Here is a 15696-nt window from a genome sequence, read left to right as displayed (position 1 = left end):
ATATAGAAAGCTTTATGAGATGCTCAAATACTGCAGATCAGCCCATTTTCTGGTGCTTTCGATATGTGGATCTCTGCAGCCATTCAGGAGCTCTTGCCCAGCACTCTGGTGCCTATTTAGACTAAGCACCCTTCAGCCCTGTCCACAGCCCACCCAGCAGTCATCCCCAGAGCTCTGACAGAACCCACTCGAGGTGTCAACTACTGTCCCTTGGCTCTGCCCATGGATCTGCCCACGAGCCCCCACACCACAGGTTTCTGAGCATCACAACCTGAGGAACCCTGGTGCTGCTGGCAGCTGCTGTGGCGGATCCTGGTGTGGGACAGTCCCGAGTCCTTGGGAGTTTCCCAAAGCACAGGGTGATGGATGTGACTCAGGGGGATGGCTGCTGTATGAAGACCAAAGCCACCTCCTGTCAGGAGGACGATTTGAGAAGTCAGGGAGAGCAGAGATGCAGCAAATATTCGTTATCTCCAGCCACCTTTGTGCTGTGGACATCCTGGGACTGTCCCCTCATCTTGGATCCTCTGAAAGCTGCTTTTGATCCTTGTTGGGCTTCCAGGAGCACAAGTGCATGCATGTATGTAATCAGAGCTAAAGATGGGCAGAGGCAGCTACGTCTGGGTCTATGTTTTCTGGTGTTGATGCCAAGCAGTTTGAACCCTGGAACAGGATGCACATGGTGAAAAACACAGTGGTTGTTTGGTAGAGGGTTGTCTGCCCATGTGATCAGGGACTTTCCAGCACAGTGGTTGTGGCTCCCTGGCACTGCTGTGTTTTGGATAGGGTCCGTCTGCTAACAGATGTGGTTTGATGTGGGGACGGCAGGATATGGGACTGAAGCTGCTGAAAGAACACATCAGTGTTGAGTGGACATCATCAGATGGGAAGATTTTCCCCTGGGCTGGGCTCTTGGACCACACCAGGAAAAAAATAAGTGTTAATGCCACACTCTTACCAACAAAACTCCCTGTTTCCCTCCCTGAGGCTTGCAGATGCCGTTCTTCAGTGGGGATGAGCAGTCTCCCACTCTCCAGCTTCTTATCCTGGTGCCCAGTGGATGCAGGCAGTGAGGCAAAGCAGACACAGACTGTCACTGGGTTGCTGCTTGTCTAGCTGTCAGTGGGGCAGGGATGACCACTTGCCCTACTTGAACCCAGGCACGTGGTAGCTGCCACTCTGGCATTAGCACTGTGCATGCAGGGGGACTGTGGGCACCACTTTCCAGGTGCTGGAAGTGTGGCACTTGCAGAAGGTGACTCATTCCAGCAGCCTTGGGCTGGGCTGGGTCACATCCTGGAAGCACCTTTTGGTGTCTATAGAGGTTGGCTTTGGCTGGCCTCTACCCTTCAGACAGCTCATGTAAGAGCAGAGAACACCCTTCACCCTCCTTGGGTGAGGCTGGAGCTGCAGCTGAGCTGGCATGTACCAGAAACAAAGAAACTGCAGCCGCTGCATTATTTCTTCTGCTGCTGTGATCTCCCGGTGCTGACCCCAGTCACGAGCTGACCCCTCGCTGCTGGTTTCCAGCAGCAGGATCATGTTTTGAAGTGGCACCAGAAGACACCATAAAATGATCTCTGGCATTAGACCAGGCTCCCTCATCAAAGGTCTTTTTCTTAGCAGCTGTGTTGTAGAGGATGGGCTGTGTGGAACACGGCTGCAAGCAGCAAAACCCCCTTTCACTTTGTCTGTGTTCCTGGTTGCACAGCAAACAGGAGAGATTTGGGGACTGCTCTGTGCAAAGACTTCACTGACTTCCAGGTCAGTTAGAGACAAGAAGGCATCAAAGGGTAAAAATCTGTGAGTTGCTCACTGAACTTCTTTAACTGATGGTATCTTAACTGACCAAGCCACTGGATGGGAGGTGAAGAGCAAGAGCTACTCCCTGTATAGAGAGGATGGTTTTGCTGTGGAGCCACCATCACTACCGGGGGGGAGCATGGGCCTTGGCCACCTCTGAAACCAGGGGCTCAGAGCTGGGCTGCCAGGGAAGAGCAGAAGAGCTCGGGTTTCCAGGAGAGAAAGGTTGTGGGTTCAGACCTAAAAGGACAAACAGAAGAGTCTGCAAAGGGGGTGTCCCAAGCACCTGAATCTTGCAACATGGGCCAGAAACTCTTAACAATGCACTCTCAGGCATGAAGCCATTTCCCTCTTCCCCTCTGCTCCCAGAACAATTGGACTCAATGAGTAGATGCACTTCTTAAAAGCAAACCACCAAACCCACAGTGTGCTTTGGCAGTGGCCGGGGGGAGGGAGCAGGGAGATGCTCCTTCTATGGGTGATGAATCACCAGTACTGCTAAAAGTGGAGCATCTACAGAGCTCTGCAACAGGATGTGGTGTTGGCCAAGCTCAGCGAGCCCTGATGGAGGCTCTGGGTGGTGGCAAGGTGGATTTGAAACTGAAACAGGTCCTTCATTGCACTGCTCTTCAACTTCCTGCACAAGGCAGAAGAGGAAAGCACAAGGCGTCTGATGGCCGTGCTGTCCTCTGGTGATGCAGCCGCTTGCTGAGTGGCCCGAGGGTGGCATGGGGCATCGTCAGGGCAAGTAATGCAATTACTCTGCCCATGAAAGACTCTGGCATAAGTGATGGTTGGGGGAAGGCACCAAGTTTGTGGCACATGAGGTCTGGGCAAAGATGCTGCAGTGTGATGATCCTGGCTCTACCCTTGCCAGGTCCACAGCACCTGGGACTCTGGTCTTGGCTAAAAGCTGATGAGTGGACCCTTGGTTTGACCACAGTCACCACCACACTAGCTCAAGGTATGCTTCTGCCTGCGCTGCTCCTGATGCTTTTCTTCTCCTTCCACCAGGAACATGGATAAAGGCTGAGGAGCCTCATCTGCTGCTGTGAGCCAGCCAGGGGAGCGGGGCAGCCCATGGGACGGCCACACTGCTGCCAACGCTGTGTTCCTCATCCAGGGATCATCCGTGTCACAGGAGGTCTCTGATGGAGGGTGAGTAGTGGCTAGGCAGCCAGAAAGACATCATCTCAGTGGAGTTTCAGATTCAAAGATGGGACAAGGTGGGACACCAAGGTGTGAGGGTTGACAGTGGTTCCCAGTCCAAGGGCTTGGGGATCGCTCTGGTGGCACAGCGGGGAGCTGCTGTCTGTGGAGGAAAATTATGTTGCTCAGACTTTTATCTCCATATGGACTTGATTTATAGGAGGAGATGTCATTTCATGATTATTTTCTTTGGCTTCTTTGACTCCCATTTCAATACCTTCTGCCTTGACCAAGCCATTCCTAACAAAACAGCCCGGCACAGCTTTAGGATGGCATAGTCTCAGGAAGGACTTTGGCAGGTCACTCTGGAGGGCTGCGGTGTACCTCTGCTACCTTTAAGAGTCAGACAATGTGCTCTGCTGCTGCCTTTCCCCATCACTCCTGAGCCAACTCTCCCACTCTCTTCTTCCGCAGAGGCTTGGATCAATCGCTACCGCAAGCAGCTGGTGAGGTCCATCTCACCACAGTTCCTGGAGGAGATCATCTGCCACCTGCAGAGGCTGGACCTCCTGACGGCAGAGGAGGCTGGCCGGGTGCAGGAGGCAAGCTCCCTGCCCGAGCAGGTGAGGACAGTGGTTGATGTCCTGGCTGGCAAGGGCAGCTACGCCTCCCAGTCCCTGCAGACCTTCATCGAGACCACCAACTCCCAGCTCTACCTTCACATCACTGTCTATGGTAGGCAGTCAACTTTGGACCCAATGAGGGGTGTCTATACACATGTCCTGGATGTGGGCACTTGCTGGAGCACCCTAAGATGTGCACAGAGATGGCAGCTCTAAAGGGAATGTCCATGCAGTTGGGCTGGAAACGGGGGGACAGCAGGAGGAGGACATCTGAAGCATCCCTGACAGCGTGGCTCTAGGCTCTCCTTGCAACCTTCTTGCTGGGTTTCCCTGGTTTACCTCTTGGTTGGAAGGCTCCAACCTTGGCTGGTGTCTGCTCTGAATCTCTTGTAGTGTGTCCAGCCTTTGCTGGAGGTTTTAAATATGCTCTACCAGATTCTGTGGTTCCAGAGCTAGGTGAGGACAGGTCCAGAGATGGTCATCAGGTTCAGCCAAGAGTCCAAGTCATCAGAGAAGTCCATGGAAGGACTGAGGTCAAGCCAGGAAGTCAAATCAGAGGTCAGGATCAGGTCCAGCAAGAGCAACCAGGTTCAGACACCAGGTTCAGTCCAGTGGTCACCAGGCAAGCGCAGAGTTATGAGGTCCAAGCAGGCGCAGGTGTGATGGTGCTGTAGACAAATGCTCCTGTGACATAACTTAGGCAGGGACTGAAGGCTCAGGGCTGAGCTTCAAATGGTTCCTGGACTGATGGGTGAGGCTCGTCAGGGCCATTTAAGCCTATTAGTGCCCTCCAGGCCCTGGCACATACCTTCCTGCCTGGTCATAAGGGCTCTGTGCAGTTTCCCTTCAGCATGGGCATGTCAGAAAAGTGAAGCAGTGTCTCTCATTTGCATTTGTGGTTAACATCCTCCTCCTCACAGCAGGGGGTTCATTTCTCTCTCTGTGCAGAACCCATGGTGCAGAAGCACGTGGAGACCCTCCGAAGCTACTATGGGAATGGCCTGGAGATGGGTCCCCTCCAGCGACTCACGAACCTGCTGCTGATAGAAGGCTTGACCGACATCCAGCAGAAGGAGCATGATGTCCTGCAGACTGAAGCCACCAAAGGCTTACGAAATCTATCCAAGACCATCCCTCTGGAGAAGCTCTTCCTGCCTCTCTCCAAAGTCAGCATCCCACCTCGGATCTCTGTCACCATTGGAGTGGCTGGGATTGGCAAAAGCACACTAGTGAAGCTGTTTGTCTACACCTGGGCAAAGGGGGAAATCAACAGGGACATTGTCTTTGTGCTGCCTCTCACCTTCCGGGAGCTCAACACCTATGAGAAGCTCTCTGCTGAGCGACTCATCTGCCTGGCCTTCCCTCACATCACCGAGCCGAGTTGTGTCTGGGCGGGAAGCGCCAGGACCCTGCTGATCCTCGATGGCTTGGACGAGTTCAAGACCCCCTTGGATTTTTCCGACACAGTTGTATGCACCGACCCCAAAAAGGAGATCCAAGTGGACAGCCTGATCACCAACATCATACGTGGCAACTTGCTGCAGGAGGCCTGTGTCTGGGTGACGTCGCGGCCAGCAGCAGCCATCCAAATCCCCGGTGGGCTCGTCGACCGCATGACAGAGATACGAGGTTTGGGAGCTGCAGAGATCAAGGACTTCTTGGACCAGATGTTCCTTGAAAACAGAGACCTGTCCAGCCAGGTTCTGCATCACATCAGAGCTAACAGGCCGCTGCATGTCATGTGCACAGTCCCTGGCTTGTGCTGGATTTCTGGGTCCTCAATTGGCTATTACCTGAGAAGCAGCACCGAGCAGCCACAGGAAGCAGCCATCGTCCCCAGGACCCTGTCAGAAATCTACTCCTATTATTTTAAAATGGCTCTGAGCAGTGACTGGCCAGAAAAGCCAAGAGAAACACTCAGGATCGAGCAGGCTGTGAACAACAGCAAGAAAATAGTGGGCAGCCTGGGCAAGCTGGCCTTCTATGGGCTGCTCAGAAAGAAGCACGTGTTTTACGAGCAGGACATGAAGGCATATGGCATTGACCTTTCCTTGCTACAGAGCAGCCTGTGCAGCCGGCTCCTGCTCAAAGAAGAGATGCAGTCCTTCACAGCCTATTACTTCTTCCACTTAACCATCCAGGAGTTTCTAGCTGCTGTTTACTATTACACGGCTGCAAAGCGAACGATATTCGACCTGTTCACGGAGAGCGGGATGTCCTGGCCCAAGCTGGGCTTCCTCAACCACTTCAAGAGCGCTGTTCAGAGGTCGTTGCAAGCAGAGGACAGGCAGCTGGACATCTTTGTGCGTTTTCTCTCTGGGCTCCTCTCACCGCGGGTGAACAAATTGCTCTCTGGGTGGCTGCTGGTGAAGGATGAGCACAACAACTTCAGGAGCCAAGTGATCAACTTCCTTCAGGGCTGCCTCAACACCGACTATGTCATCTCCTCACGGGCAGTGAACACCATGCACTGCCTGTACGAAATTCAGCACACGGAGATCGCCAAGACTGTGGAAGAAGCAATGAAGAATGAGAGCTTGGCCGGGATGCTTACACCCACAAACTGCTCTGCCTTGGCTTATCTCCTGCAGGTCTCTGACATCTGCATGGAGGAGACAAACCTCTCCAACTGCCTCACCTACAACATCTGTAAGAGCCTGCTCTCCCAGCTCCTCTTCTGCCACAACCTCAGGTGAGTCCTGGTCAGCTTGCACCCAGGGAAGCAAGCTGGGATGTCAGGCTGTCACTCAAGACCCCGGGTGTCAATGGGAGACATGAGCCTGTCAGCACTGGTCATCAGCAGAGAGCTGCCCTGGGGGTGGTTGGTACTGGGTCAGCTCTGCTTCTGTGCTTGAGTTTTTCCACCTGCGATGGGCAGACGTCACAGGCGGGTAGTAATTTCTGTTCTCCAAATGCTTGGGTTTGCTCTTTCCTTGTATCTTCTCCAGGCTGGACAATAACCAGTTTAAGGATAATGTGATGGAGCTGCTGGGCAGCATGCTGAGTGTGAAGGACTGTCAGATTAAGAAGCTCAGGTAGGATGTGGCCTAAGGCACATGGACTGTTCTGGAAGATGCAGGGCAGAGCTGGGGCCACCTTAAAACTGAGGTGAGGGTCCTCCAGGGACATCTCTTACACTGGCTCCCCAGGGTGCCTAGGCACAAAGACAGTCCCACGTGATCTCTTGCACCCAGGTGTGGGGACCTCACACCCATGTCCTGGCAGTGGCCTGGCAGGCTGTCTTGCCCAGCCTTCCTGGGACCTCTGCCTCCTCCCTGTATGGGTTATCCCAACAAACAGCTTACCAAGGTCCTACTGTTTGCCAGACACCTGAGGCTTCACAGTCTGCCTCTGGTGTGTGGAGGGATTGGGCTCCTGAACCCTGCGCAGAGACGTGTCTCATCCCAGGCAGATGGGTCTCCACTTTCCCCACTTCCTTGACTTTCTTTGTGGCAGTGCATAGAGTCCCCTGTGCCACAATCTGAGCTCCCTTTTCATTACACAAGTTAAATTTAAATCTAGAAACTCCTTTTCCACCCTGTCTTTGCAATCCCCTGCCTGGTGTCCTGCAAGAGAACAGACCTCGGAGCACCTGCTCCTGTGTGTGATTGTGCCACAAACCAGGCGCTGCCCATGGCCTTGCTCTGATCACCCATCCCAGCTGCAGCCTGGGACATGCCAGGGGCTGGGAAAGCCTCTTTCTCCCCCTGAAAAACACCCTTTTAAAATTTTTCTATGCAGCTTGGCAGAAAATCAGATCAGCAACAAGGGAGCCAAAGCACTGGCTAGGTCACTGATGGTGAACAGGAGCCTGACTATGCTGGAGTAAGTGTCCCCCCTTTACCAGCTCCTGCCATGAGCATGTTCCTCAGCAGGAACCCTTCCCATGGCCACAGCAGGGCTGGATCCCACCCAGCCTGGCTGAGATGGAGGGGGTCTCCATCTCCCAAAGCCCACACTGCTCAAGGTGTGAACTTTGGCGAGCTAGTGGCCTGACGTCCCACCTCAGCAGTGCCTGAGACTATGACACATGAAGGTATTTGGCTTAGGCTGGGCATGTGCCACTCTGACTTTGCTGACCTTGGCTTTTCTGCCCATCTCGCCCCAGCCTGCGGAGCAACTCTATCGGCCCCACTGGAGCAAAAGCACTGGCTGATGCACTGAAAAAAAACCAAGTCCTGCTCATCCTGAAGTAAGTCTCAACTTATGCAGCACCTCTGAGGAGCAGATCCCCAGAACAAGTCCCTCTGTCCCTCTCCCACTGAGATTTGCCCACTTGCTGACCCCTTGGGTGGGGAGGTGCTGGGCACAGCCTGGTTTGGTTGTGGTGGGCAGTGAGCACAAGTACAGCTGGCAGTGACCCAGGCAGCTGTGGAACAGAGATGTTAGGATCCTCCTGCCTCTCAACTTCAGTGGGTTGAGGCTGAGGTCCGGGTCCATCCCTTGTGTGGGAACTCACAGGGTACTGGTGCATGGAAGGAGGCACCTTCTGTGGGAGAGGAAGGACAGAGACCCCAGGAAGCGATGCTCAGGGGCCACGTGCCCTTCTCAGGGATGAGGGCAAGCAAATGCCAGGGCAAGCGACCAGCACCCTGCGCCCACACACAGCCCCTTGCCTTGCTGCAGAGGCAGCCAGGCACAGCTCCACTCCTCTCTCCTTGCAGCCTGCAGCACAACACCATCAGGGAGGATGGTGCCACCTTTCTGGCTGAGGCCCTTGTGACCAACCGCAGGCTGATGACCCTGCAGTGAGTGACTGGGATCTGCTCTCCCCACTTCCAGCAACCCAGCAGACCAAACTGCTACTGCTGAGGATGTGACACCTGTTATTCATGGATGCTTTTCCTCACCTTTACAGCCTGCAGAAAAATGCCATCGGAGCCCACGGTGCCAAGAAAATAGCAGAGGCTCTGAAGCAGAACTGCAGCCTGAAGGAGCTGATGTAAGGGCAGCACGAGGCCAAGGGATGGTGACTCCAGCACTGTGTGTCAGTGGGATCCATGGGCAGGGGCTGGGCCATGTGGCACAGGCAGGATGAACGCTGTTGCTGCGGGTTGTGGGGTCAGTGCTTTCAGAGGAACCCTGTGGAGATGCTCTCCATATCTCCAGGGGTGCAGAGAACCATGTGAAGAACCAAGAAGCCAAGTCTTCTCTCCAGCAAGGGTAAATGACAGGTCTCCAGGCCCCGTGGGCACATTAAAAGTGATTTTAGCTCAAAACCAACACCTAAGAGCAGAGGTGTATGTAGGCTGGAAATGAGACAGCAGGAAATTTATGCTTCTTGCTGCAGTGGAAAGAGCCTCAGAGAGATGACTCCTTTGCCAACAGGTCCCAGCTGGTTGCAGTGTGGTGGTGGGTAACGCCTGCTCTTCCTCTTGTGTCTTAGACTCTCGAGCAACTCGGTAGGAGACAATGGCTCGGTTGCCTTGGCTGAAGCTCTGAAGGTGAATCACAGTCTTCAAAGCCTTGAGTAAGTCTTCCTTCCACGGTTGGACTCCTGCTTATCCAATGGAGCACAACTCAGCCTTTTCACTCCAGTATGACCTCCCACCCCTTAGAGGCCTTCGTGCCAACCCAGACCCTCCCCATATCTCTCCCACCCCACATCGCCTGGAGAGACATGGGGCTGTGGGTGCTCTGTGCAGGCTGGAGCACCATGCAGTAGTTCCAGCAACAGCCAGGCTGATCCTGCTTTCACAAATGGAATGCTGAAGGAGTTTATCTTCAACCCAGATTATTACCTTTTTTTCCTGCTTTTGGAGGATACTAGTATTTGGCTCTTCTCTCTCTCTCAAAAGTAATGGGGATTGTCTAACGAGGAAGGTAACGAGCTGGGACCTGGCAGAGTCAGGGTGGGATGGTGTGACCTTCATTCCGCTTGGGAACAGCAGCAGGGAGGTCTGCTCCTCGCACCCAGCCAGAGCAGAGGGCTGGTGGCTCCTGGGGACAAGCTGCTCTGCCTTGGGTCTATTGCCAGCATCCCGTGGCGTGACAAGGAGATAAAAGACCAAGGGAACTTCATGCCCAGCTGAACTGGCAGCATTGGTGATGGCCAGGCAGGCACAGGGCTGTCCCCCAGCACTGGCAAACCCTGGCACCTCTGCTTGCTGGGGCTGTGGTGAGCAGGAGATGCTGGTCCTGGCCTGGCTGCTCCAGAGGCTGGTCCTTTAGCCTTGGCTGCCCCCTGTCTCTTGTGGCTGGGAGATGGAACAGTGGAACAGGCAAAAGGGCACTTTTCACCCCAAATGTGACCCTGCAGCCTGCCTGTAGTGCCAGGACTGGCCCATCCTCATGCCTTCCCTCATCTGTCTCAGTCTCCAGAGCAACTCCATCAGCAGCACTGGGGTCACTGCGCTGACAGCGGCTCTCTGCTCCAACAAGGGACTCGTCAGCCTCAAGTAAGTGACTGTCCTTCTGGCCACCCTGGCCAAAGGCTGCTACTGGGACGTGGAAACTGCTTGGCATTCTGGGCTTGTGCCTGGTTGTTTCTGCAAGTGCTCTGGCAGGCCGAACGCAGCCTCTGTCCCTCTGGCTGTGAACATCTTCTCTCCATTGTTAGCTTTCTCCCCTTGGGACAGCATCTGCTTAGCCATGTCTCCCAATGAAATGATGGCAGCAAGGCTGGAAAAACCCCTGATGGTCATCCTTTGGTGTCCACAGTTGTGGGATACATAGGGAATGGAGACATAGCTGCTGTTGGAGATGTAGATGCTGCTGGAGATGCAAGTCAGGCTGCTTTTGCACACAAGGTGTCCTAAAGAGGGAGGGATACTGACTCTTGAGGATATTTGTGACCATCAGGAAATATTTGGGAGGGAAAACCAGAGACCTGTTTGTGGGAAGTCTGGGAGTATGTGCTTTGTGTGTGTCAGGGCAGCTGAGGGCAGCAGCAGAGTGGAGAGAGGAGCATGCTTCCGTGCAGAATGCACAGGCAGGAATCAGGAGCGAGTGGGCAGCGTCAGTCCCACTGACCCAGGTCCTGCCAGCTCCCTGCCTGCAGAGCCCTACAGGACTGTGGCATAACCCAGACATTTTAGTAGTAGTGGTGTTTTGAAACTGGACAGGGTAGGATGAGTATCAAACAAGGATGAGCTAAGTGCCTCAGGACTTGGCAAGTCTGCCGTATCACCTGCCAGCCTAAGAGACAACTATGGGTCATATCGAAGGATAAAGCAAGTTAGAAAACGCCAAAGTACCTGACACCTAGAAAGTACAGAAAGAACCAAGTAACAAGTGACAGGACAAGAGGCAATGGACTCCAGTTGCCCCAGAGGAGGTTGAGATGGGAGCTGAGGCAGAACTGTTTCCCTGAGAGGGTTGTCGGCCCCTGTGCCAGGCTGCCCAGGGAAGTAAGGGAGTGCCCATCCCTGGGGGGATCCCAAAGCCGTGGAGCTGAGGTGCTGAGAGCCGTGGGTTAGTGGTGGGCTTGGCAGAGTGAAGTCAATGGTCAGGCTCAAGGAGGGAGTGCCCATCCCCGGAGGGATCCCAAAGCCATGGAGCTGAAGTGCTGAGAGCTGTGGGTTAGTGGTGGGCTTGGCAGGGTGAAGTCAATGGTCAGGCTCAAGAGGCTTAAAGGGCTTTTCCAGCCAAAACAATCTGTGATTATAGATGGCCTCAGCCCCAGAGTAGGGGCTGTGGGGGAGCAGCTGATGTCCTACCTTGGCTGCTCCTCCCCAGCCCCTTGTCCTTCCCCAGCCTGCGGGAGAACTCCATCAGTGAGGAGGGGGGCCCGGCCATTGCCCGTGCCCTGCGGGCCAACAGCACCCTCAGGAAGCTGGAGTAAGTGCCACGGGCCCTGGGCAGCACAGCGGTGCTGGGTCTGTCCCAGGCTCTGCCTGTGTGACATGTGCTCTGTCCTCTGCTCCAGCTTAGCTGCCAACCTGCTGTACGACGAAGGCGTCAGGGCCATCGCCGCAGCGGTGAAAGAGAACCAGGCCCTCACATCCCTTCAGTGAGTTTCTCCTTGGACCTGGCTTGGTTTGAAGCCCCTTGCGTGGACGTGGGGCACTGATGCTGGTCCTCAGCCCCTGCAGGCTGTGAGTGCGAGTGTCCCTGCTGTGGGAGGTGGGCTGTGCCATCCTGGATGGGCCCCAGGGTCTTGGCATGGGTCACATCACAGCCTGCGCCACGCTGGGTGAGAGCAGCTGGCGGCTGAGCCTGGAGGGGCAGGGACATCCTTGGAGTCCTGCACTCCACCTCCCCTTTTCTCCTGTCTGCAGCTTGCAGTGGAACTTTATCCAGGCAAAAGCTGCCACGGCCCTGGCACAAGCACTACAGTCCAACAGGAGCCTGGCTAGCCTTGAGTAAGTGGGGACACGGGTGGATGGGTCTTGGGCAGCATCTTCCTACTGAGACCTGCACCAGGACTCTGCTCTTATGCTGCTCCAGGGGAGATGGCTTTGCCTGCCGCCTCCCCTATGGGCTCCAGTCCATCCTGTGTCCCCATTGCATGTCCCTCCCTGGGGATGCTATGAGGGCATGGTGGCCCAGGAGCTCTTCAGGCTGTTTGGGGAAGCCTGGGACGCAGTGGCCTCTGCTCACTGCCCCTCTCCCTGCTCCTGGGCGCCTGGGCTGTGGGTAGGAGCAGCACTTGTGTGTCTTAGCTTGCAGGAAAATGCCATTGGAGACGAGGGAATGGCTGCCCTCTCTGCTGCACTGAAGGTCAACACAACCTTGGCAGATCTCCAGTAAGTATCCAGGCTGCGATGAGGCCTCAGCATTGCAGCCTAATTAGCGTGTCTGCTTAGCACACCATGGCCACCTCCCCACATGCCTGAAGGGTTCTTGTTCTTTTGCAGTCTGCAGGTGGCTTCAGTTGGTGCAGCTGGAGCCCAAGCCCTGGCAGAAGCCTTGGTAGTCAACAAGAGCCTGCAGATCCTGGAGTATGTGCTTGGTGGGGCCAGCGAGCCTCCATGGCTGCAGCATCGCTCCCTGAGGGTGTCTGAGACCCTGGCCCTTAGCTCAGCACTTGCATTGTGTCCTACCAGACCTGACTGGCCTGTCCCTTGATTCAGTGGTGTGGGGTCACCTCTCCCACCTCCTGTCACCATCAGAGAGTGCAGGAGTGTCCCGGGTCATCCATCCTTACCTCCTGCCTTTCTTCACAGCTTGCGGGGAAACTCCATCGGCGTGGCAGGGGCCAAGGCCATGGCCAATGCACTGAAGGTGAACCTCAGCCTGCGCCGGCTCAAGTGAGTATCCCACTCCCGAGAGTGAACCAGAACGAGCCCCTGCTCCCGAGGGTGAGCCAGAACGAGCCTTTCCAGACCTTCCTGGAGGGAGCAGCGAGGGGATAGCCAGGCCAGCAGCTCTCAGTGGGGCACACCCCTGAGCTGGTGGCTTTTGCAATGCCTGTGCCCGTGTCTGGTGTTCCCTCCCGGTGGCCACATCTCCCTGACCGGTGCTTTCTGATCCTCCCACCTGCCGCAGCCTGCAGGAAAATTCCCTGGGCATGGATGGAGCCATCTGCATTGCCACTGCTCTGAAGGGCAACCACGGCCTCACCTATGTGAAGTAAGTGACCCCTGCCCTTGTGGACCTTTAGGCAGGGATGGAAAGATGATGGGAACCATCAAGGGGCCTTCCTCACTGGCAGCACTGCCCTGTGGGGACCTCCCCTTTGGGGCAAGGCTGCCCTGTGCTCCTCCTGTGTGACAGTCACTGTTCCCACACAGCTCCTCTCTGGGAATGTCTCTGGGGCAAAGCACCACCCCAAAAGCCAATGACTATCCAAACTATTGCAGGGATGGGCTGGCTCAGCCCCTCCTGCTCTACAGTGGCTCACTACAGCTTCTCACCTGGCCACCTCTGGGATCTCAAACCCAGAGTCCACTGTGACTGGGGTCCCAGCAAGAGCTCCTAGATGTCATGGGGAGGGCAAGATGATATCGGTGCAGAGCTGGGGAGCATCTCTCATGCCCACCGAGGGTCCTGCTCTGCTCTGTGTCCAAGCCTGACCTCTGCTTTTTGCTGCCAGCCTGCAGGGGAACCGCATCGGCCACTCAGGAGCCAAGGTGATCTCTGACACCATCCGGACACACGCACCCAACTGCATCGTGGATGTGTGAGGCTCCCTGGCCACCCTGAGGAGGTGGCCCCGTGGGCCTCTTTGGCCAGTGTAATTCTGCAGGGAGCTGCTCAACCCTATGCCTGCTGTCTCAGGGAGGAGAGCTGAGGCAAAGAGAGCTGCTGAGCTTCTCGGCAGGGCCCAGGAGGACTGAAGGCTTCCAAATCAGCAGTGCAGGAGGGTGAAGACACAGTAGTGTTGAAAGCTGAGAGATATATGACCATGTTACTGTTCATCCAGGCCCTGGGGGAGCTTCAAGGAATGGGTGAAATGCAAAAAGGACAGAGGAGGGGGCAGATCTCACATGCCAGCCCTTCCTGTTTCTGAGTGCCTTTACCTGCTGCAGCAGCAGCCCCTCCTGTGACCTCCATGGGGTCACAGTGCTGTGCTCAGACCCTGCCTCAGCACAGGTGCAACCCGACCACCCTGGAGCTCTGCTCTTGTCCCAGCCCAAGTCACCATAGCCACACATTGCAACATGCCAGATGGGGGTCCAGTCTCTGCTCCCAGCACCAGCTCTTTGCTTTTGGCAGGATCCCAGGAGAACCAGGTGAAACACGGCAGGATTCACAGCAGCCCCTTCTCACCTGGCTAAATACAGCCCGGTCCCACAGTCTCTCCTTGGAATCCCAGAGACAAGGGGTTTGCAACCCCCCCCAGAGTCCCCTCCAGCCACTGTCTCCTCTCTCTGCTTCACCCCAGCTAAAGTGCATATGAGACATAGTGCTGAGGCCATCAGGGCAGTAAGGGGCTGCTTCAAGGACCTCTGTGGCTGATCCCAGAGAAACACTGGGCTGAGATGGGCAACATGGATGTACTTGACAATGAATTAGTTCTGGCTGAGACAATGCCTTATGCCACCTCTCTCCCTTGGTGTTGGGGATAGGCAGTGCTGTTCTGCTGGGTTGCAGCCCCCAGCGTTGCTTGGGTGTGATGCGGAACTAAAGGCTCTTCCATCAGGCGCTGGTGTCTCCAACAGGACTCAGTGATGCCGACTGATTTCATTACTGCATCTTTCACCATTATTTCAGAGCAAACTGAGGCTCGGGTCCAGCTCTGACAAAAGCCTGTGCCTAACCCCTAGCTCAAATGTTAACTGAAGCAATTGAGATGTTAGCATGCACTGTTCTGCCCTGTTCTGTCTGTGAAGTTTGTCCATGATTGTCATTAATGGGACTATAGTTCCTAAGGTACCTGTTCCCTTCCATCCTGGATGGGGGTAATGCTTCTGTGAGATGTATTTGCACACAGCCAGTGGGATCTGCATCTGTGAAGTCCTGGGTCTTGATTTCTGTGTGTTACACGTGTTTTAATGTCAATGGTAAGGTGACAAGAGCTATCGCAGTGTGATATTGCCAAGCTGGACTCGTGGCTGCCATTGCAAACAGAAGCAGACTAAAGGAAGTGAATCCTGGCATTTATCTTTAAACGTGAAGGCTGCTTGTTTGAATGTCTGTCCTGGGTTTGTGAGGAGCTGCTTTGGCTTGGTAAGAGGGGGAGAGGGCTGCAGTGGGGACACGGTAAAGAGTTCTCAGACCGTCCTCTGGCTCTGGGGTTTGGTTTGCACCCTCCTCCAGCCCCGCTGGGGCGATCTGGCTCCTGTGCAGCACGAGTTAAGGACAGGAATTTGCAGTGCAGAGGAGGAGGTGGAAGGGAAGGGCACGGTGAAGATGCTGACCCTGCAGCCAGGAAAGGAGGACAGAAGGAGCGATGCTGGACCAGACAGACCCTTGCAGCCCACGGCAAGAAGCAGAGAGCCTGTGAGAGAGGGGGTGAGGGTTGGAGACTCTGGGTGAGAGGGGGCGAGCAGCTCAGAGCCCAGCCTGCAGGAGACGAGCCAGACCTGCCTCGCCCTGCCAGAGCGGCCTGTGCAGGGCTGCCTGGGATGTGGGGGACCCTGAGCTGGAGCAAGGGAGGGCTGTGAGGAGCACATCTCAGCAGTGAGGGAAGCAGCCAGAGAGCTGAGGAGAGGGCTGACTGCAGCCCCATTCCCTGCCCCTGGCTCTGGTTGTGCTGAGAGGAGGGAATGGCAGCAGGCTGAGGGCTCTGGAGCAT

At 55.4% G+C, this 15696-nt stretch overlaps 1 protein-coding gene across 7 annotated transcripts in view; it reads left to right on the top strand.

Moving 5' to 3' along the window:
• NLRC3 (NLR family CARD domain containing 3) overlaps positions 1–15696 on the top strand; it is a 25845-nt gene extending 10149 nt beyond the window's left edge. For 5 of the 7 annotated variants that reach the window (XM_061994037.1, XM_061994039.1, XM_061994038.1 and 2 more), the window contains 18 exons: positions 2818–2961; positions 3427–3687; positions 4524–6267; positions 6524–6610; positions 7317–7400; positions 7684–7767; positions 8240–8323; positions 8434–8517; positions 8962–9045; positions 9890–9973; positions 11271–11354; positions 11443–11526; positions 11795–11878; positions 12179–12262; positions 12374–12457; positions 12683–12766; positions 13005–13088; positions 13552–15696. In XM_061994037.1, the coding sequence (XP_061850021.1) occupies positions 2955–2961; positions 3427–3687; positions 4524–6267; positions 6524–6610; positions 7317–7400; positions 7684–7767; positions 8240–8323; positions 8434–8517; positions 8962–9045; positions 9890–9973; positions 11271–11354; positions 11443–11526; positions 11795–11878; positions 12179–12262; positions 12374–12457; positions 12683–12766; positions 13005–13088; positions 13552–13642 (3282 nt within the window). In that variant the 5' untranslated portion in view covers positions 2818–2954 and the 3' untranslated portion in view covers positions 13643–15696. Of the gene's footprint in view, positions 1–2817; positions 2962–3426; positions 3688–4523; positions 6268–6523; positions 6611–7316; positions 7401–7683; positions 7768–8239; positions 8324–8433; positions 8518–8961; positions 9046–9889; positions 9974–11270; positions 11355–11442; positions 11527–11794; positions 11879–12178; positions 12263–12354; positions 12458–12682; positions 12767–13004; positions 13089–13551 lie in introns of all 7 variants that reach the window. The other 2 variants (XM_061994043.1, XM_061994044.1) reach the window with 2 other exon arrangements.

This window comes from Colius striatus, chromosome 3 (genome assembly GCF_028858725.1).
Source record: "Colius striatus isolate bColStr4 chromosome 3, bColStr4.1.hap1, whole genome shotgun sequence".
NCBI lineage: Eukaryota > Metazoa > Chordata > Aves > Coliiformes > Coliidae > Colius > Colius striatus.
The sequence above is the reverse complement of the archived record's forward strand: the minus strand, read 5'-3'. Positions and strand labels throughout refer to the sequence as shown.